The 14,815-nt window shown below is 34.4% G+C and overlaps 1 protein-coding gene across 1 annotated transcript in view; it reads left to right on the top strand.

Moving 5' to 3' along the window:
* The window catches only part of LOC100632404 (inositol 1,4,5-trisphosphate receptor-like), a 39,852-nt gene that overhangs the window by 3,971 nt on the left and 21,066 nt on the right, over positions 1-14,815 (top strand). The window contains exons 6-42 of the mRNA XM_019994392.1: positions 4,981-5,055; positions 5,117-5,197; positions 5,295-5,410; positions 5,477-5,570; positions 5,897-6,038; positions 6,169-6,270; positions 6,400-6,491; positions 6,550-6,618; positions 6,732-6,813; positions 6,867-6,946; positions 6,993-7,043; positions 7,783-7,857; positions 7,904-8,038; positions 8,107-8,168; positions 8,584-8,698; positions 8,741-8,796; positions 8,851-8,917; positions 9,098-9,167; positions 9,228-9,265; positions 9,312-9,425; positions 9,679-9,732; positions 9,782-9,985; positions 10,072-10,203; positions 10,305-10,473; positions 10,535-10,613; positions 10,667-10,721; positions 10,806-10,978; positions 11,251-11,455; positions 11,561-11,771; positions 11,884-11,958; positions 12,013-12,101; positions 12,651-12,743; positions 12,892-13,026; positions 13,459-13,596; positions 13,684-13,823; positions 13,882-14,001; positions 14,057-14,268. Coding sequence (XP_019849951.1) covers positions 4,981-5,055; positions 5,117-5,197; positions 5,295-5,410; positions 5,477-5,570; positions 5,897-6,038; positions 6,169-6,270; positions 6,400-6,491; positions 6,550-6,618; positions 6,732-6,813; positions 6,867-6,946; positions 6,993-7,043; positions 7,783-7,857; positions 7,904-8,038; positions 8,107-8,168; positions 8,584-8,698; positions 8,741-8,796; positions 8,851-8,917; positions 9,098-9,167; positions 9,228-9,265; positions 9,312-9,425; positions 9,679-9,732; positions 9,782-9,985; positions 10,072-10,203; positions 10,305-10,473; positions 10,535-10,613; positions 10,667-10,721; positions 10,806-10,978; positions 11,251-11,455; positions 11,561-11,771; positions 11,884-11,958; positions 12,013-12,101; positions 12,651-12,743; positions 12,892-13,026; positions 13,459-13,596; positions 13,684-13,823; positions 13,882-14,001; positions 14,057-14,268 — 4,000 coding nt within the window. The remainder of the gene's footprint in view (positions 1-4,980; positions 5,056-5,116; positions 5,198-5,294; positions 5,411-5,476; positions 5,571-5,896; positions 6,039-6,168; positions 6,271-6,399; positions 6,492-6,549; positions 6,619-6,731; positions 6,814-6,866; positions 6,947-6,992; positions 7,044-7,782; positions 7,858-7,903; positions 8,039-8,106; positions 8,169-8,583; positions 8,699-8,740; positions 8,797-8,850; positions 8,918-9,097; positions 9,168-9,227; positions 9,266-9,311; positions 9,426-9,678; positions 9,733-9,781; positions 9,986-10,071; positions 10,204-10,304; positions 10,474-10,534; positions 10,614-10,666; positions 10,722-10,805; positions 10,979-11,250; positions 11,456-11,560; positions 11,772-11,883; positions 11,959-12,012; positions 12,102-12,650; positions 12,744-12,891; positions 13,027-13,458; positions 13,597-13,683; positions 13,824-13,881; positions 14,002-14,056; positions 14,269-14,815) is intronic.

Raw genomic sequence — 14,815 nt, 5'->3', positions numbered from 1 at the left:
CTCTCTCTCTCTCTCTCTCTCTCTCTCTCTCTCTCTCTCTCTCTCTCTCTCTCTCTCTCTCTCTCTCTCTCTCTCTCTCTCTCTCTCTCTCTCTCTCTCTCTCTCTCTCTCTCTCTCTCTCTCTCTCTCTCTCTCTCTCTCTCTCTCTCTCCCCCTCTGAGCACATGTTTTGCATGTACATGTCAATGTATAAATAATTCATTAAGTGCCAAACCAAAACCCAGCCTTAATTAATAATAATAGCTAATAGATAATAATTACCTAAAGCACATGTGAGTTTATAGTGCCAGGAGAAAAATAACCAATACAAGCGACCAGAGCTAAAAATAATTTTTCAACTTGATTGGTCAATGTGTCCAGACATAATCCAATTTGTCTGGACATTGTGCAATTTTGATCGGACATCACATTTGCGTAAACATTTTATCTAAATCGTCAATAATTAATGTCACATTATTTTTTTACAGTTTTTGTGTCACTTTGACTTATTATTATATATCATCTAGCCAAGCGTTCCTTTTCTGCAGTAGTTCTATATGAAATATCTCTTTTTTGGTAGTTAAATCCTTTTGATTAGTAGCTAAGCTACTAAACTGCTTATAGTTCAAAGTGAGGTCTAGACAGTTAAAATAACAGGAGTGGCTTAAGTTGCCCAAAATAACACGTGGTTTATATGTTTGCGCATGCCTGAATTGCAAAATATCAAAGTAGAAGAGCAGACCAGCCAAAACCAGAGCAAACAAGACTATTTTTTGTAATAAGAGAGCCAGGTCTTGCAGAAGGAAAGAGTTTGCAGTTTACACAAGTAAGAGTATGCAAAAAGTTTTTCAAGGAAGCCTCCCACTTTGTCTGGACACATTGACCGGATGAACCACCAGTTGTGTCACCATAAAGCAGCATTTGCACGGAAATTGTCCGTTGTCCGGACGTTATTTTTTAGCAGTATGTAGTGGTAAGCCCAGTTGTTAGATAATAATCATAGGCCCTGTATATCTAGTGTCAGCACACATGTAACTGTACAAGCCATATTGGTAACAACAGCTTTTTAAGGCAGGCAGGGAGGTGAGAGTTTGGCCATTAAAAACGTTTTAACCCGCCCCAGTTCCAGTTCTCAAGACTGGACTGCCTAGCCTGCTGTTCACCATGGCTTTCATGCTAACACTGTAACTGTAAAAGCTTTATTATGTTGCTGCATGTAGTTAAGTATTAGCTGTTCTGAGGCGTGAGAATAAGGACGGAGGGTGTGTGTGATGCAGGGAAAGTAGCCAGCAAAGAAGTCTAGGCGGGTAGACAGACTAGGAGCATCAACTGACTGTGGCCAACACTCTGACGTCTGACTATCGACAAGAGTTGGGCATAGTGTCCTCTTTTAAACTAAATGTCATATTTAATCTCTCACTCTCTCTCCCAATAAAAAATTTTTAAGTTATGGCCATTTTAAGAAATTTGCAAATTTTTTAAAAATACCCAAGGATATACCATATACCGGTTTATTTTCGTAGTAAAATATTTTCGCAAATTTTGCAGTTTTTGATCAGGCATGAAAATTTTTCACCGCAAAATTCTGTTGTCCATTGCAATGTGGTGTGCTACTATCTATTTAAATGTCATGGTCTAATGCAGTAGCTTAATTTTCAATTTTTCATTGATTTGGGTGTGGTTGCAACTTGCAATGAAACAAAAATGGCGTTTGTGAAGGCTATAAAACGGGAGCAAGTCTTGAGCTTACTTGCAGCCAGAAAAGACTGATCCAGACCCTTCTCCAGCAGCAAGAAACTTAAGAAAGCAGAGATAAAATATTTCTCGTGGTCCCTTGTTATTGTTTAATGACTATAAAAGTTTGAATACAACTTGACTACATGCAGTGACCCACTGACTGCTAGCCTTGTGATAATAGTCTCTCTCTATTGTGATAATGCTCTACAGAATCATGCATGAGTCTTACTTGGTATAGCACCAACAAAAGCAACACTATTAACATTATTCTTCTCACATAATAGCGGTCACTGATGATTTACTGTTCATTGTATCATAAATAATAAATGCTTTGAGATAAACAAATGCATATCGGGCTCGCCCCAGTTAAATGTTCTACATTCGTCTAGTACATATTGATGTCTTTATGCTGTGTAGAAACTTTAAGATTAAGCTGTTTCTGACAAAATAGTTTGTGCACTATACCACCTCTGTGTGTGTGTGTGTGATCTTTTGATTTATGATTGATTAGTTTTAAATTAATGGTTCATTAATGTGTAGTAATGGTAGTCCTTATTAGGAAGTAAGATATGTACGTAATTAATTATATAGTAACTACCCACACACGCATAGAAGCACACACACACACACACACACACACACATACACAGAATTGTCTCTATTCTAAGGTCAAGACATGTCTCCTTCAAGTGTTACCATCACTCATGCAGTGTATCATTTGTATACAAATTAGTTTTATTAACCACAAGATACACATGTACATGTACATAACAGGAGTGGCTTAAGTTGCCCAAAATAACATGTGGTTTATATGTTTGCGCATGCCTGAATTGCAAAATATCAAAGTAGAAGAGCAGACCAGCCAAAACCAGAGCAAACAAGACTATTTTTTGTAATAAGAGAGCCAGGTCTTGCAGAAGGAAAGAGTTTGCAGTTTACACAAGTATGCAAAAAGTTTTTCAAGGAAGCCTCCCACTTTGTCTGGACACATTGACCGGATGAACCACCAGTTGTGTCACCATAAAGCAGCATTTGCATGGAAATTGTCCGTTGTCTGAACGTTATTTTTAGCAGTATGTAGTGGTAAGCCCAGTTGTTAGATAATAATCATAAGCCCTGTATATCTAGTGTCAGCACACATGTAACTGTACAAGCCACATTGGTAACAACAGCTTTTTAAGGCAGGCAGGGAGGTGAGAGTTTGGCCATTAAAAACGTTTTAACCCGCCCCAGTTCCAGTTCTCAAGACTGAACTGCCTAGCCTGCTGTTTACCATGGCTTTCATGCTAACACAGTAACTGTAAAGGCCACCATACACCATGAAACTTGTTTCATGAAACTTTGTTTCATGAAACAAGTTTCATGGTGTATGGTGGCCTTAAAAGCTTTATTATGTTGCTGCATGTAGTTAAGTATTAGCTGTTCTGAGTCGTGAGAATAAGGACAGAGGGTGTATGTGATGCAGGGGCGGATCTAGGATTGGATTCTTGGGTGGGCCTTAATAATTTGGGTGTGGTAATTAGTGGGTGTGGCCAACAAGGCCAGCATTCAGAGTCAAAATTTTGAAGATTAAAGCCGTTAAAATGAGCTCCTTTGTGGTTTAAAAATTGTTTGCATAGTCATGCTTCACAGTTTACATAGTCATCCACATGAAAAAGTTGATTTTAAATTACTGCACAAAATTTTTGGGTGGGCCTGGCCCACCCTGGCCCACCCCTAGATCCCCCCTGGTGTGATGCAGGGAAAGTAGCCAAGAAAGAAGTCTAGGCGGGTAGACAGACTAGGAGCATCAACTGACTGTGGCCAACACTCTGACATCTGACTATTGACAAGAGTTGGGCATAGTGTCCTCTTTTAAACTAAATGTCATATTATTTAATCTCTCACTCTCTCCCGATAAGAATTTTTCAAGTTATGGCCATTTTAAGAAATTTGCAAATTTTTGAAAAATACCCAAGGATATGGGTATACCGTATACCGGTTTATTTTCGTAGTAAAATATTTTTGCAAATTTTGCAGTTTTTGATCAGTCATGAAAATTTTTCACCGCAAAATTCTGCTGTCCATTGCAATGTGGTGTGCTACTATCTATTTAAATGTCATGGTCTAATGCAGTAGCTTAATTTTCAATTTTTCATTGATTTTGGGTGTGGTTGCAACTTGCAATGAAACAAAAATGGCGTTTGTGAAGGCTATAAAACGGGAGCAAGTCTTGAGCTTACTTGCAGCAAGAAAAGACTGATCTGTTGTCCAGACACTTCTCCAGCAGCAAGAAACTTAAGAAAGCAGAGATAAAATATTTCTCATGGTCCCTTGTTATTGTTCAATGACAATAAAAGTTTGAATACAACTTGACTACATGCAGTGACCCACTGACTGCTAGCCTTGTGATAATAGTCTCTCTCTATTGTGATAATGCTCTACAGAATCATGCATGAGTCTCACTTGGTATAGCACCAACAACAGCAACACTATTAACATTATTCTTCTCACATAATAGCGGTCACTGATGATTTACTGTTCATTGTATCATAAATAATAAATGCTTTGAGATAAACAAATGCATATTGGGCTCGCCCCAGTTAAATGTTCTACATTTGTCTAATATATATTGATGTCTTTATGCTGTGTAGAAAAATTAAGCTGTTTCTGACAAAATAGTTTGTGTTATGAGCACTATATCACCTCTGTGTGTGTGTGATCTATTGATTTATGATTGAGTAGTTTTAAATTAATGGTTCATTAATGTGTAGTAATGGTAGTCCTTATTAGGAAGTAAGATATGTACGTAATTAATTATATAGTAACTACCCACACACACACACACACGCACAGAAACACACACACAAAGGTCAAGACATGTCTCCTTCAAGTGTTACCATCACTCATGCAGTGTATCATTTGTATGCAAACTAGTTTTATTAACCACAAGATACACATGTACATGTACATAGTCTATACTAATGAAACAGCACTAATAAGGATTTTCTATTATGTCTATTATGGAATGTTGTAGAGAATATTTTACTATAATGATTAATGACATTATCTTAAATTGGATGGATGGATCATGCTTCTTAAAACAGTATAAGTTCAAATTTTAAATTGCTCCTAACTCAAAATGTGCTTGAAAGTCGTTCAAACTTTTTACTCAGCACAATTAGCAATAAATGTAATAACCTTATTAACCTACATGTATCAGGAAATAGTTATTAAGTATAGTGAGTGATTTCTCTTTCCCTCTCTCTCTCTCTCTCTCTCTAGCTTCAACATGTTGCTTCAAAAAAGTTTGTCAAAGTTTGCTCTGAAGCTTCAAAGACACAGAGCAACAACTTGCTTGTAATGATAATAATTCTATGTAAATGTGTAACTAACTCTAATTTAACATGTACATATATAGGTCAGTTTGTCAGAAGAAAATTTTGAAGAATGCATTTTTAAGATATTACCACGTTACAAAGTTCGTTCAGAAGGAGATGAAGTAAGTACAATGTACATGTACATTTAGCATGTACATGTACATGTACTGGTTTTATTCATTTATTTAGTGAAAACTCATTACAATACTATACTTATAGGTTAGATATAATGATCAGTTGAAGATTGAAAATATTAAGAATCAGGGACAGTACCTGCACTGTAGTGGACCGAATCACACACTGGAAACTGCAAGATTCAATGTCCTTACAGACTGGTATGTGTATAGGATTTATCATATTTAAAATTGTACTAATTCTTTTAATATGTTCTCCTTTTATAGTTTTGAGTTAAACTTGTCAGCAACAGAATCAGCTTTAACTCTCATTCCTCATTACTCTCCTTCTGTAAACAAGCATCCTGACAAGGCACTCAGAGTAAGGCTTCTATTTTCTATTATCAAGTTATTATGTTAATTGCTTACATTAAGTAATGTACTGTATATAATTTTTGTCATATCCTAGTAGTCTTTTTCATTTACCTGTATTATGGCCATTGTAGTAAATATTGTGACAACAGGAGAAAATAAATACATGTAGGTTTTGAAAAATTGAGAAAGATAGCCATAATGACAAATGATGATGTCATTTGAAAAACTGTCAGTCAATAATGAATTTCCTATCTTAAAACCTACAAATTTACTCTTGATAATTTTATTTACTTGTTACTTTTGTTTGTGTACTTTTATGTATTTATTACATAGGCTGGTACTTGTGTGAGGTTATTTCATAGTGTGGACGAATGTTACATTGTTGCTGAAGGCTCATTTGCTTTTGCTAAAGAATCATTTGCTTCCCTTAAAGGAACAATAGTTAACGAAAGGAGTGATCCTATCATTGAAGATGGTATGTCAAAGCATTGTAGTAACTCTATAATCATTATTTTTTTCAGTTGCATGTCAATTGTTTTTTTAGTTAAATTTATTACTGTTTTATTTAGTACTTGTATATAAATAACTCTCTTAATTGTGCTTAGTCCATTGCCGAGTGAGAAGAGTTGACTCAAGGAAACATAATGCACCTTCCACCTCCTCTAACACTTACTGGCAGATTGAAAAACAGGAAGACCCCAGAAGTGGTGGGTTTAAACTACATGTATGTGCATGTACACTTAGAATTTTGATTTCCTTATTATTATATTCACAAAATAATGTACATATACATGTACATCCCATTTCCTCATTACTAAATGTATTATATTGTATAGGTGATGTTATTGCTTGGATGGACAGGTGTAGGCTCAAGCATCTTCCCACTAGATGTTATTTAGCAGTCGTGGAGGATATGGGTCAATGGAAAGTATGTGACATCAAGAGTGGACATTGATGTATTAAAATCATTTTTATCATAAATATAGGTCACTCTTAAAGAAAAGACAAGTGATAATGATTTGGACACAATTTTTAGCTTCTCTCCTCTTATAGAGGTACATACATGTACATCATGTACAGAGATACATGCATACTAATGATTAATTACATGTACATGTACATGTATGTACATGTATTGTGAACTCTGCTATTTTTTTGTGTGCTGTAGGAAGGTGAGGAGGTACTGTTAGAATCTTATGCTCTCATTCAACATCGTCGCAGTGGACAATGGCTTCATTTAGAAAAGAAAAGTAATAAAGACTCCATATGCTCACTACTGGTGTCTTAAATATATGCAATGTAGATTCTTACACAAGGAAAGGCTTTGATCCTAAAGCTGAAGGTTTGGCTGGTCTAGAGTGGGACTCTGCTGAATTATTAATGGTAAAGACCTTTATATGCACATACATCATCATTCTATTAATTCTAGCTCACTACACGCAAAGATAGAGGAGACTATGACTCTTTCACATTACAAGAGGTACTGTTCAATGTATACCCTTAGCTATAAGTACTATGGTAACAGCAAGCATACATATGCATGTACTATTACTACAGTATTTGTGTGGCTTGTGGTTTTTGGACTCGCCGCATAGGCAAGTATTAAGTACTTTGATTGTCTGTCTGTGATCATAAATTTTGATTAGACTTTTTAAATTAATTACAAAATTAAGCGCTCTAGGCTTATAGATCATTCTCCATAGCTAGTGCAAGTATCTATTTATTACCTATAATGTTTAAAGAGCAGCACTAGGCGGAAGAAGCTTTCAAAGTAAGGGAGAAAAATTTAAAAATACTGCCGCGGTTGTACAGACAAGTAGAAAACTACCTTCTATTTTATTAAGATGTGTATATAGAATTTCTAAATTCTTACTTGGTAGCAACTTATGCTGCAAACTTATCTTGGCCATTCGACTTTGTGAAGGGTTGAGCAGAAAATGGGGTTGGCTAACAGTACTAGACTCTCTCAATTCTTTTAAATATATCCAGGCAGCAGTACCGTGCCATATTACTTGTCATAAGCCAAACTTAGGAAGAAAAAAAACTTAGCTTCTTTAGTCACATGTCATACTAAGGCCAAAGAAATGCATATGTTATGCTGCATGATAGAGATGAAGTCCATGATTCATTGTTTTTAATAGACTAGTGCATGAATGCAAGAGCAACTACAGCGAGTTCAAGCACCATAGGTGTCTTGTTAATTTATTATTTATGTTTAGGTGACTGAAGATTTGGTAGACAAGTTCAACTATGTGGCTGGTATAGTCCCTGTGCTTACTGGATACATTAAACAAGTACATTACTTGTACATGTAATAAAACTATTGCTGTATTTTCATAGCTTCACAGTAAGACAGAAGGCAAGCAGAAGCAGTTGGTGCGAGTGAAGAATGCATTGGTTGATTTAAAAAATTGGATATCAGATCATAAGGAGAAAAACAGGAAAAACAATCAGAAGCTTCTTAGAAATTTGAGGGTAATATAAATGCCTCATTACATGTTGGTAATACATTGTCCTGTTTGCCTACATGTGATTACCTACAGGTACTTGAGCAACTTCATGAAATTTTAAAGTTTGCTGAAGATATTACTTTCAAAGGATTAAGGTATGTGTATGTGTCTCTAGGATCAGTGACAGTCCACTGTAGTTTATCACTAGACTATAATAATGACTTGTGGCACTCTATATTGAGTATACTTGTATAGTGGGTTTATTTCTTTCTAGCAAATTTTCTCAAATTTTATTTATTCTTATAATGCACAAACTCTGCTTCATTAGGCAACCCCTAAATTTGGAACCAAAATAAAATCAGCAAATTTACCAGTAGCATAATAGTATTGGAATTTTGAAAAGAAAAGATAGCAGTATGCAGCAACATTTGTAGTGTAGCCACATGTATAAAAATAGATGTGTTTACTTTATGATTGTATATAATTAGTTAAGCATCAGTACTTGTGTTTCTATAGCCTGCATCTATAGTGGCAGTATGATAGTTTGAACATTTTTTTTTCCTCTTCTAGTCTTCATATTACTATTTGTTGTGAGTGTTACAATGTTATAAAGATATTCCTTGAAGGAGACAGTCGCAAGAATGAAAACTATCTTGCTCGGTTTATAGCGTTCTTTCAGCAACATGTAAAATTTCTTATGATAGTTTTGTTCATTAATGAGCTTTAGGTTCGGAAAAAACTTAATGCTGAAGAAGTTCTTGTTGAATTTGTTCAAAACAATATGTGAGTGCATGATATTATTTATTTGTAATATTCTCATTGATTAATCTTATGCAGCACTATTGTGTCAAAGATGGCAGACACACAGCTGAGTCACATGATTGAACAGTTTTTGAGTACAAAGGTAATTACATATTACTCATTGTGAATGATTATAGCAAACTGTTGCTGTGCATTCTACATAAACTATTACAAAGTATTAAGTATGAATGTATTACATGTATATTGAGTATAACCTTTTTGTTCATGTTATTCTGTCTGCATGCTTTTATACATTATGCTTATAATACTCTTATTTTTATAGGATCCAAAGCTTCTTGATTTTCTAGGGTCTCTTTGTGTTTGTAGCAACAGACCTATTCCATCCACACAAAGTAAAAACTGATCCAACTTAATGCTATACAACTACATGTACATATTCTTTAATTCTTTAGATCGTTTATTGCAAGAATTGGTAAAAAGACATGGAGAAGTTAGTACAAAATTATTTTGGTATTCATATTTCATTTTATAATTAGGAAAAGTTTCTAAAAACTAAACTTGACAGAGCTAGTCAGGAAATATATTGCTATTATTCTTCCTCTCCTGATCAACGTGTTTCACTCAAAGCACTCAGTAAAGATAACAATGAAGTAAGTAATTATTAGTAAAAATCATTTTGCAAATAAATTATTAGCCATTTCAAATCCTTTAATGTATATATACATGTATTTTATGGCTATTAAATTTTATTACGATTACATTGAAGCTCTTTTGTCTTAATTGTGTTACATTTTATGTTTGTTTAAGTATAGTGATACCACTATTATCAAGAGTACATGATTGTCCTGCACATACATGTGTCATAAATTTTTAGAGTTATTTGTTTTTTGTCTCATTCAATAGAAATTTTACCATCTCCTCAAGGGTCAACTATACTTAATGGCAACATTGTGCCAAGTATGTCATCTATCATAAAAACTTTATGTTGTGCATGTACATGTAATAGGGAAACAATAAAAAAGCTATCAGTGCATTGGTCCACACTGAGGAGAATCCTGATGGATACATTAGCTTTGATGAAGCCATCACTTGTGCTAAGGAAACTGACATTGACAGCAAACTAAGAAAATACTATATTAAGCTAATATTGGTTATGTTTGTTGATTGTGGAAATAACAGATCATTCCTTGATAACCTTTGCTACTCATTTGTAAGTCATTTATTGTTTGTTCTTAGAGTTTATGTATATATGTATGTTACACTTGCACATTTACAAATTTACATGCAATTTTACAGGTGTATGATGATCTAGTACAAGTTCCTTATTCAGAGTCTGGTGGTAGCCAAGTTGAGGCATTAACTGGAGCAGAGAATGAACACTTTCCTGCTCTTAAGGACTGGATACTGGACACAATCTCCAATAACACAGTATGTCATTGAGTTTATATTGCAATGGTGAACACGAATAATTGCGCATTTAAACTTTTTAGCTTATTTTTTATTTAATGTGTAATTAATTTTCACTTCAGAATCTCCGTTGTGAATCTAAAGAGAATTCCTTATTAAAACTTGTGTTGGATGTTTTGGGACATTTGGTTCGTTATGGATACTATGATGATATTCAAGATGTGGATGATCTTTTGGGTCCACTCACTGAGTTGCTAAATGGTAAAACAGATTTACCATCAGAAAGAAAAAGTAAAAGTGACAAAATACACGTATGATAAAATCTTAAAATGCTGTTTGTACATGTATGTAGTGTCTGAAGTGGATTTTAAAAGTTCTACTCGTAAGAAGGATATGCCTGAGAATAAAGGTGTTTTTGATGTTAAAGTCAAGTAAGATGCTGTTTTTCATTTAGTTGCTTAAAATTTTAATTGCTATATAATAGGGCACTTGAAGTTATGGAACTGCTTTACCGTTTCAAATTTTATGTCAAACTTCAAGTCAGTACATTATCACTTTAGATTTATACTGTTATTGTTAAAGTGTTAATTATTCTCTCTCTCTTCCACTCTTTGTCTTCTCAGAAATTCATGTATGATTTCCAGCAAACACAGAAGCCTGAAAGGAAGGGTAGAATTGAAGCAATCATTGATGAGTTGACTCCTGTTCTTCTGGATACTTTATCTAAACTTGTTGATACTGATTCTGAAGATGATGATGAGAATGATAAGAAGTTGTACTCTCGTGAGATTATGGGGTAAGTGTAATAACTTGCTCAGACATGCATGCATCATGTACAGTACATGAAGCCTGGTTTGTACTCACTCACCACAAAACACAATGCAAATGAGTTCAAAATTAAAACGTGGCCAATTTTGCATCAACTTCAAAGCATTTTGTGTCCAAAGTCAGATTGCCCATGCGTTTCATCAAATGCAAATCTGGCCCAGTAATTGGTATGCATTGTAATTGCGTTTATTGTCAGAAATTAATTAACAAATATTTGATCACTAATTTTTGCTCTTGTAGTGCTGTTCAGGAACATATTAATTATTTGTGTGATGGTAATGCAAAAGGAGGAGGGTTTGCTCCACCAAATGCTGGTGGTCTTTCACTTGAATTAGTTCTGTTAGATCTTTCTGGGTATGAATGTGATGAATTGGTTACTGGATCTCTTAATCTGTTGACTCATATGTATTTCTTTGAAGAGGAGCTATTTAGTAAAGCACAGCAGGTATTCCTCACAAATTTAGCTATCAGTATACCTGACTTAAAATAATGCTTTCTATTGAAATAAGATTCAATATTCAATTATATCATTTTGTACTTATTTTATTAGACTCAGTTACTGAAGTGTGATAGGTCTTTGAATGACTATAAGACAGTTAAGAATAAAATTCTTCCTGATTTGTGGCAGTTATTACGTGTTGATGCCAGTGGACCCAATCAAGAGAAACTTGTGTCAATACTCAGACAGTTACAATCTTTATGCGTTTTTTCATCATCACATTTACCTAATAAGCAAAATCAGATAATGTTGGATAACTTTGGTAATTAAATTGCATGCATGTACATTGTGCTAATATCATTTTCCTTACTCTATTTATTTACAATTCATAAGTACATGTAATTGTACCTTTGACTCTTATAACTCTATATTAGGCATTGTCTCTGACATTATGAGTTTTTTGTTTGAGAAAAGTGATGGCAGAGTGCTACTGAAGCCTGCAGCCCAAGGTAACATACATGTACATGCTCATGCACACATTGAATTATTTTATGTTTGTATAGGCGACAGTTCTGGTTCTGTTGGTGAAGATCTACATGTATTCAATAATTGTTTCCTTCTCTTGCAATATCTATCTATTGATAATATGAAAGTAAGAACATATAGCAACATGTACAGCACATGTACTTATACATGTACATGTACATGTACAATGTACATTTGAGGTGAAACACTATCAGCGTTTATAAGCATGCAGACTTCAACTATTCTTAAAAAGCTGCTTTATGGCATACATGTATGTTAATGGCATAATGCCCTTATTTGTATGCAGAGATTTGATCTACAAATTCTGATCTAAAGGTTACAGTAATTTTCCTTTAAAATGACTACCCCTGGTTCCAGGAAATGGTGGTTTTACAAGAGGGGCAGTTTTTCATCAGGAGAAAATATAATGTAAAACTTCAGGTCTGTTTAAATGGTCTTAAGCATGAAATTGTTTCTCATCAATGTCTACTGTATAAAAATATACAATCATTTTTATGCTAAATGATCTTTGGTCAGTCCTTTATACCTGGCTTGGCTTCAAGAAGCCTGAACACATCAATGCTTTACTAATTTTTAAGACTTAGAAATTATTTTTATTGTTTTTTTTTACAAATAATGCTGCCTGCAAAAGTGTCATGTATTGTTGTATTAATAGGTAAAGAAGAGAATATTTAGCAGACTTGATGATTTGCTTCAAATGAAGTTACCAAATACAACATTGCCCTTTTTAGCTGATTTAATCACGGAAGTAAGGAATTTGTCATTATTTTACATTAATATCATTCTATTTTGATAATATTTAATCTACAATCTACATGTAAAACTTCAAAATTGTGGAACATTGTACTTGTATCTGTTTATAGTAAATTGACTTCTTTATTACATTATTTTTGTAGGTGTTCACTGGAGGCCCTGAACTAATAATGAAAGTTAAAGATGATCAAATTGAGAAGATATTTGAGATTATAATTTCCTGTAACTATCCCATGGCTCAGGCTCAATTTTTAGTTACATTAGAAGCTATTGTTAAGGTAAAGAGATAAGAACAAGCATAACAGGGTAAAAAGTATTCCTATAATTGATTTCACCACCTTGCAAGTACAACTTGGTCATTATTAAGACTTATAGAGGTTCTCTCTACCTTATAATGCTTCTAGAGAAGTCTTTAGACAGTATCTCTATGCTCTCTTGCTGTTAGAAAGCTCTTAACTTTGTCCCATGTTTAAGCCGCCATTTTGTTTGCCATGACCACACCCACTCACGTAAAGGAGCGTACGTGGGCGGGTGGTTGCTAAGGCTTGTTATTTCTCCAATGCAACATGTATAGAAGAAATGTAAGTGTGGACATACAAATATAGCACGACAGTGAATTCAATTATAGGAACAACCTGGGGGCTTCGCCCCCAGGTCGTTAAAAAGATTAGCTATGTGCATCTATTTATTGTGCATATTCTACACTTTAGATAGAAGAAGTTGATTTACCATTAGGACAGAATCAAGCTACTATTATTAATAATTTTTGTAAATTAAGAGAAACCGTGGCATTTTGTCCTGATTTGTTAGGAAAGAGTTCTACACTTCGAATTGAAATATTGAATTCTGTGAGTTCATGATAATACACAATACACTCCTATTAATAATGGTTTTTGTATGCTCTTTATGTGTATATTGTCCTGTTATTTTTATAGAGTGAAGGGTCTTCTTGTCCTGATCCTAGGCTTCAGCTGTTACTTAATTTGACTGACATGTTGGCAGCTTGTGCTGAAGGAGGGGATTTGTTTATTGAATCTGTTTTTCAGAATATATTTGGAATTGATGACCTAATTGAGTATGTAATTGTAATCATTAGATAAAAATACTAACATGGACATTATCATATTTTATAGGATTATTTCCAGTGAACTTCCTCCAAATTGTAAAAGACCTTTTCTTCGATTCCTTACAATAGTGTATATGAATACAGATGGTGATAACAGCAGTTATCAAAATTCATTGAGTCATGGAGCGTGAGTTAATTCATTATCAGTTAATTAAGTAACACTGTATTTTTTGTACTTTTAGATTAATGTGGGCGTATTTGAGTCATTTGGCTAATCTCCTCGAGAATGTTTCTAAAGTCCTCAGTTGTACTTCATCAAGTGATATAAAAATTTTGAAACAAGACCTTCAGACTAATTCACGACATAAAGTCTCACAGTCTTCCTATCCACCAACCACATCTGCTGCAGAGCCAGTACCAAGTATAGGTATTGCTGAAATACCTAATGTGACTGGTAAGTAATGTACTCTAAAATTTGTAGAAACACATGAGTTTTACATGGTAGTCTACTGGTTTTGAATTACTATTTTTCCATTAAATTTTTGTGGGATGAAGAAATTTTACAGCTTCAATATTTAGCAGAAAAATACCTGCATATATACATATATCAAGAGTAGATGATAGTTAGAGAGAGTGCTGAACTGCACTATGCTAGCTGGAATATGACTGCGTAGAACTTTCTTACGCATCTTTGGGCATTCCTGCATACTTGGTGTGGCTGAGTATGAAAAAATGGCTGCCTAGTTTACTCAACAAGGTTTACTGGCTGTTTTGGAGTCTCTGCTGTAGCTGTACTGCAAAACAGGCTTCAGCAGCATTATAAAGTGTACTAGTATGATGTCTAAAGCTTCTTCAAGTGTTCCCCACTGTTCCTTATGCAAACTTCTAAGCGTGCTTTTAGTAGGTACACCCATGCTTCAGATCTCACGTGACTTAGTTCTACGTGGTCATATTCCAGCTAGCACAGTGCAGTTCGACACTCTCTCTAACTATCATTTACT

Source organism: Amphimedon queenslandica, unplaced genomic scaffold, assembly GCF_000090795.2.
Source record: "Amphimedon queenslandica unplaced genomic scaffold, v1.1 AMPQUscaffold_13474, whole genome shotgun sequence".
Lineage (NCBI taxonomy): Eukaryota > Metazoa > Porifera > Demospongiae > Haplosclerida > Niphatidae > Amphimedon > Amphimedon queenslandica.
This window is presented reverse-complemented; position numbering and strand designations above follow the sequence as displayed.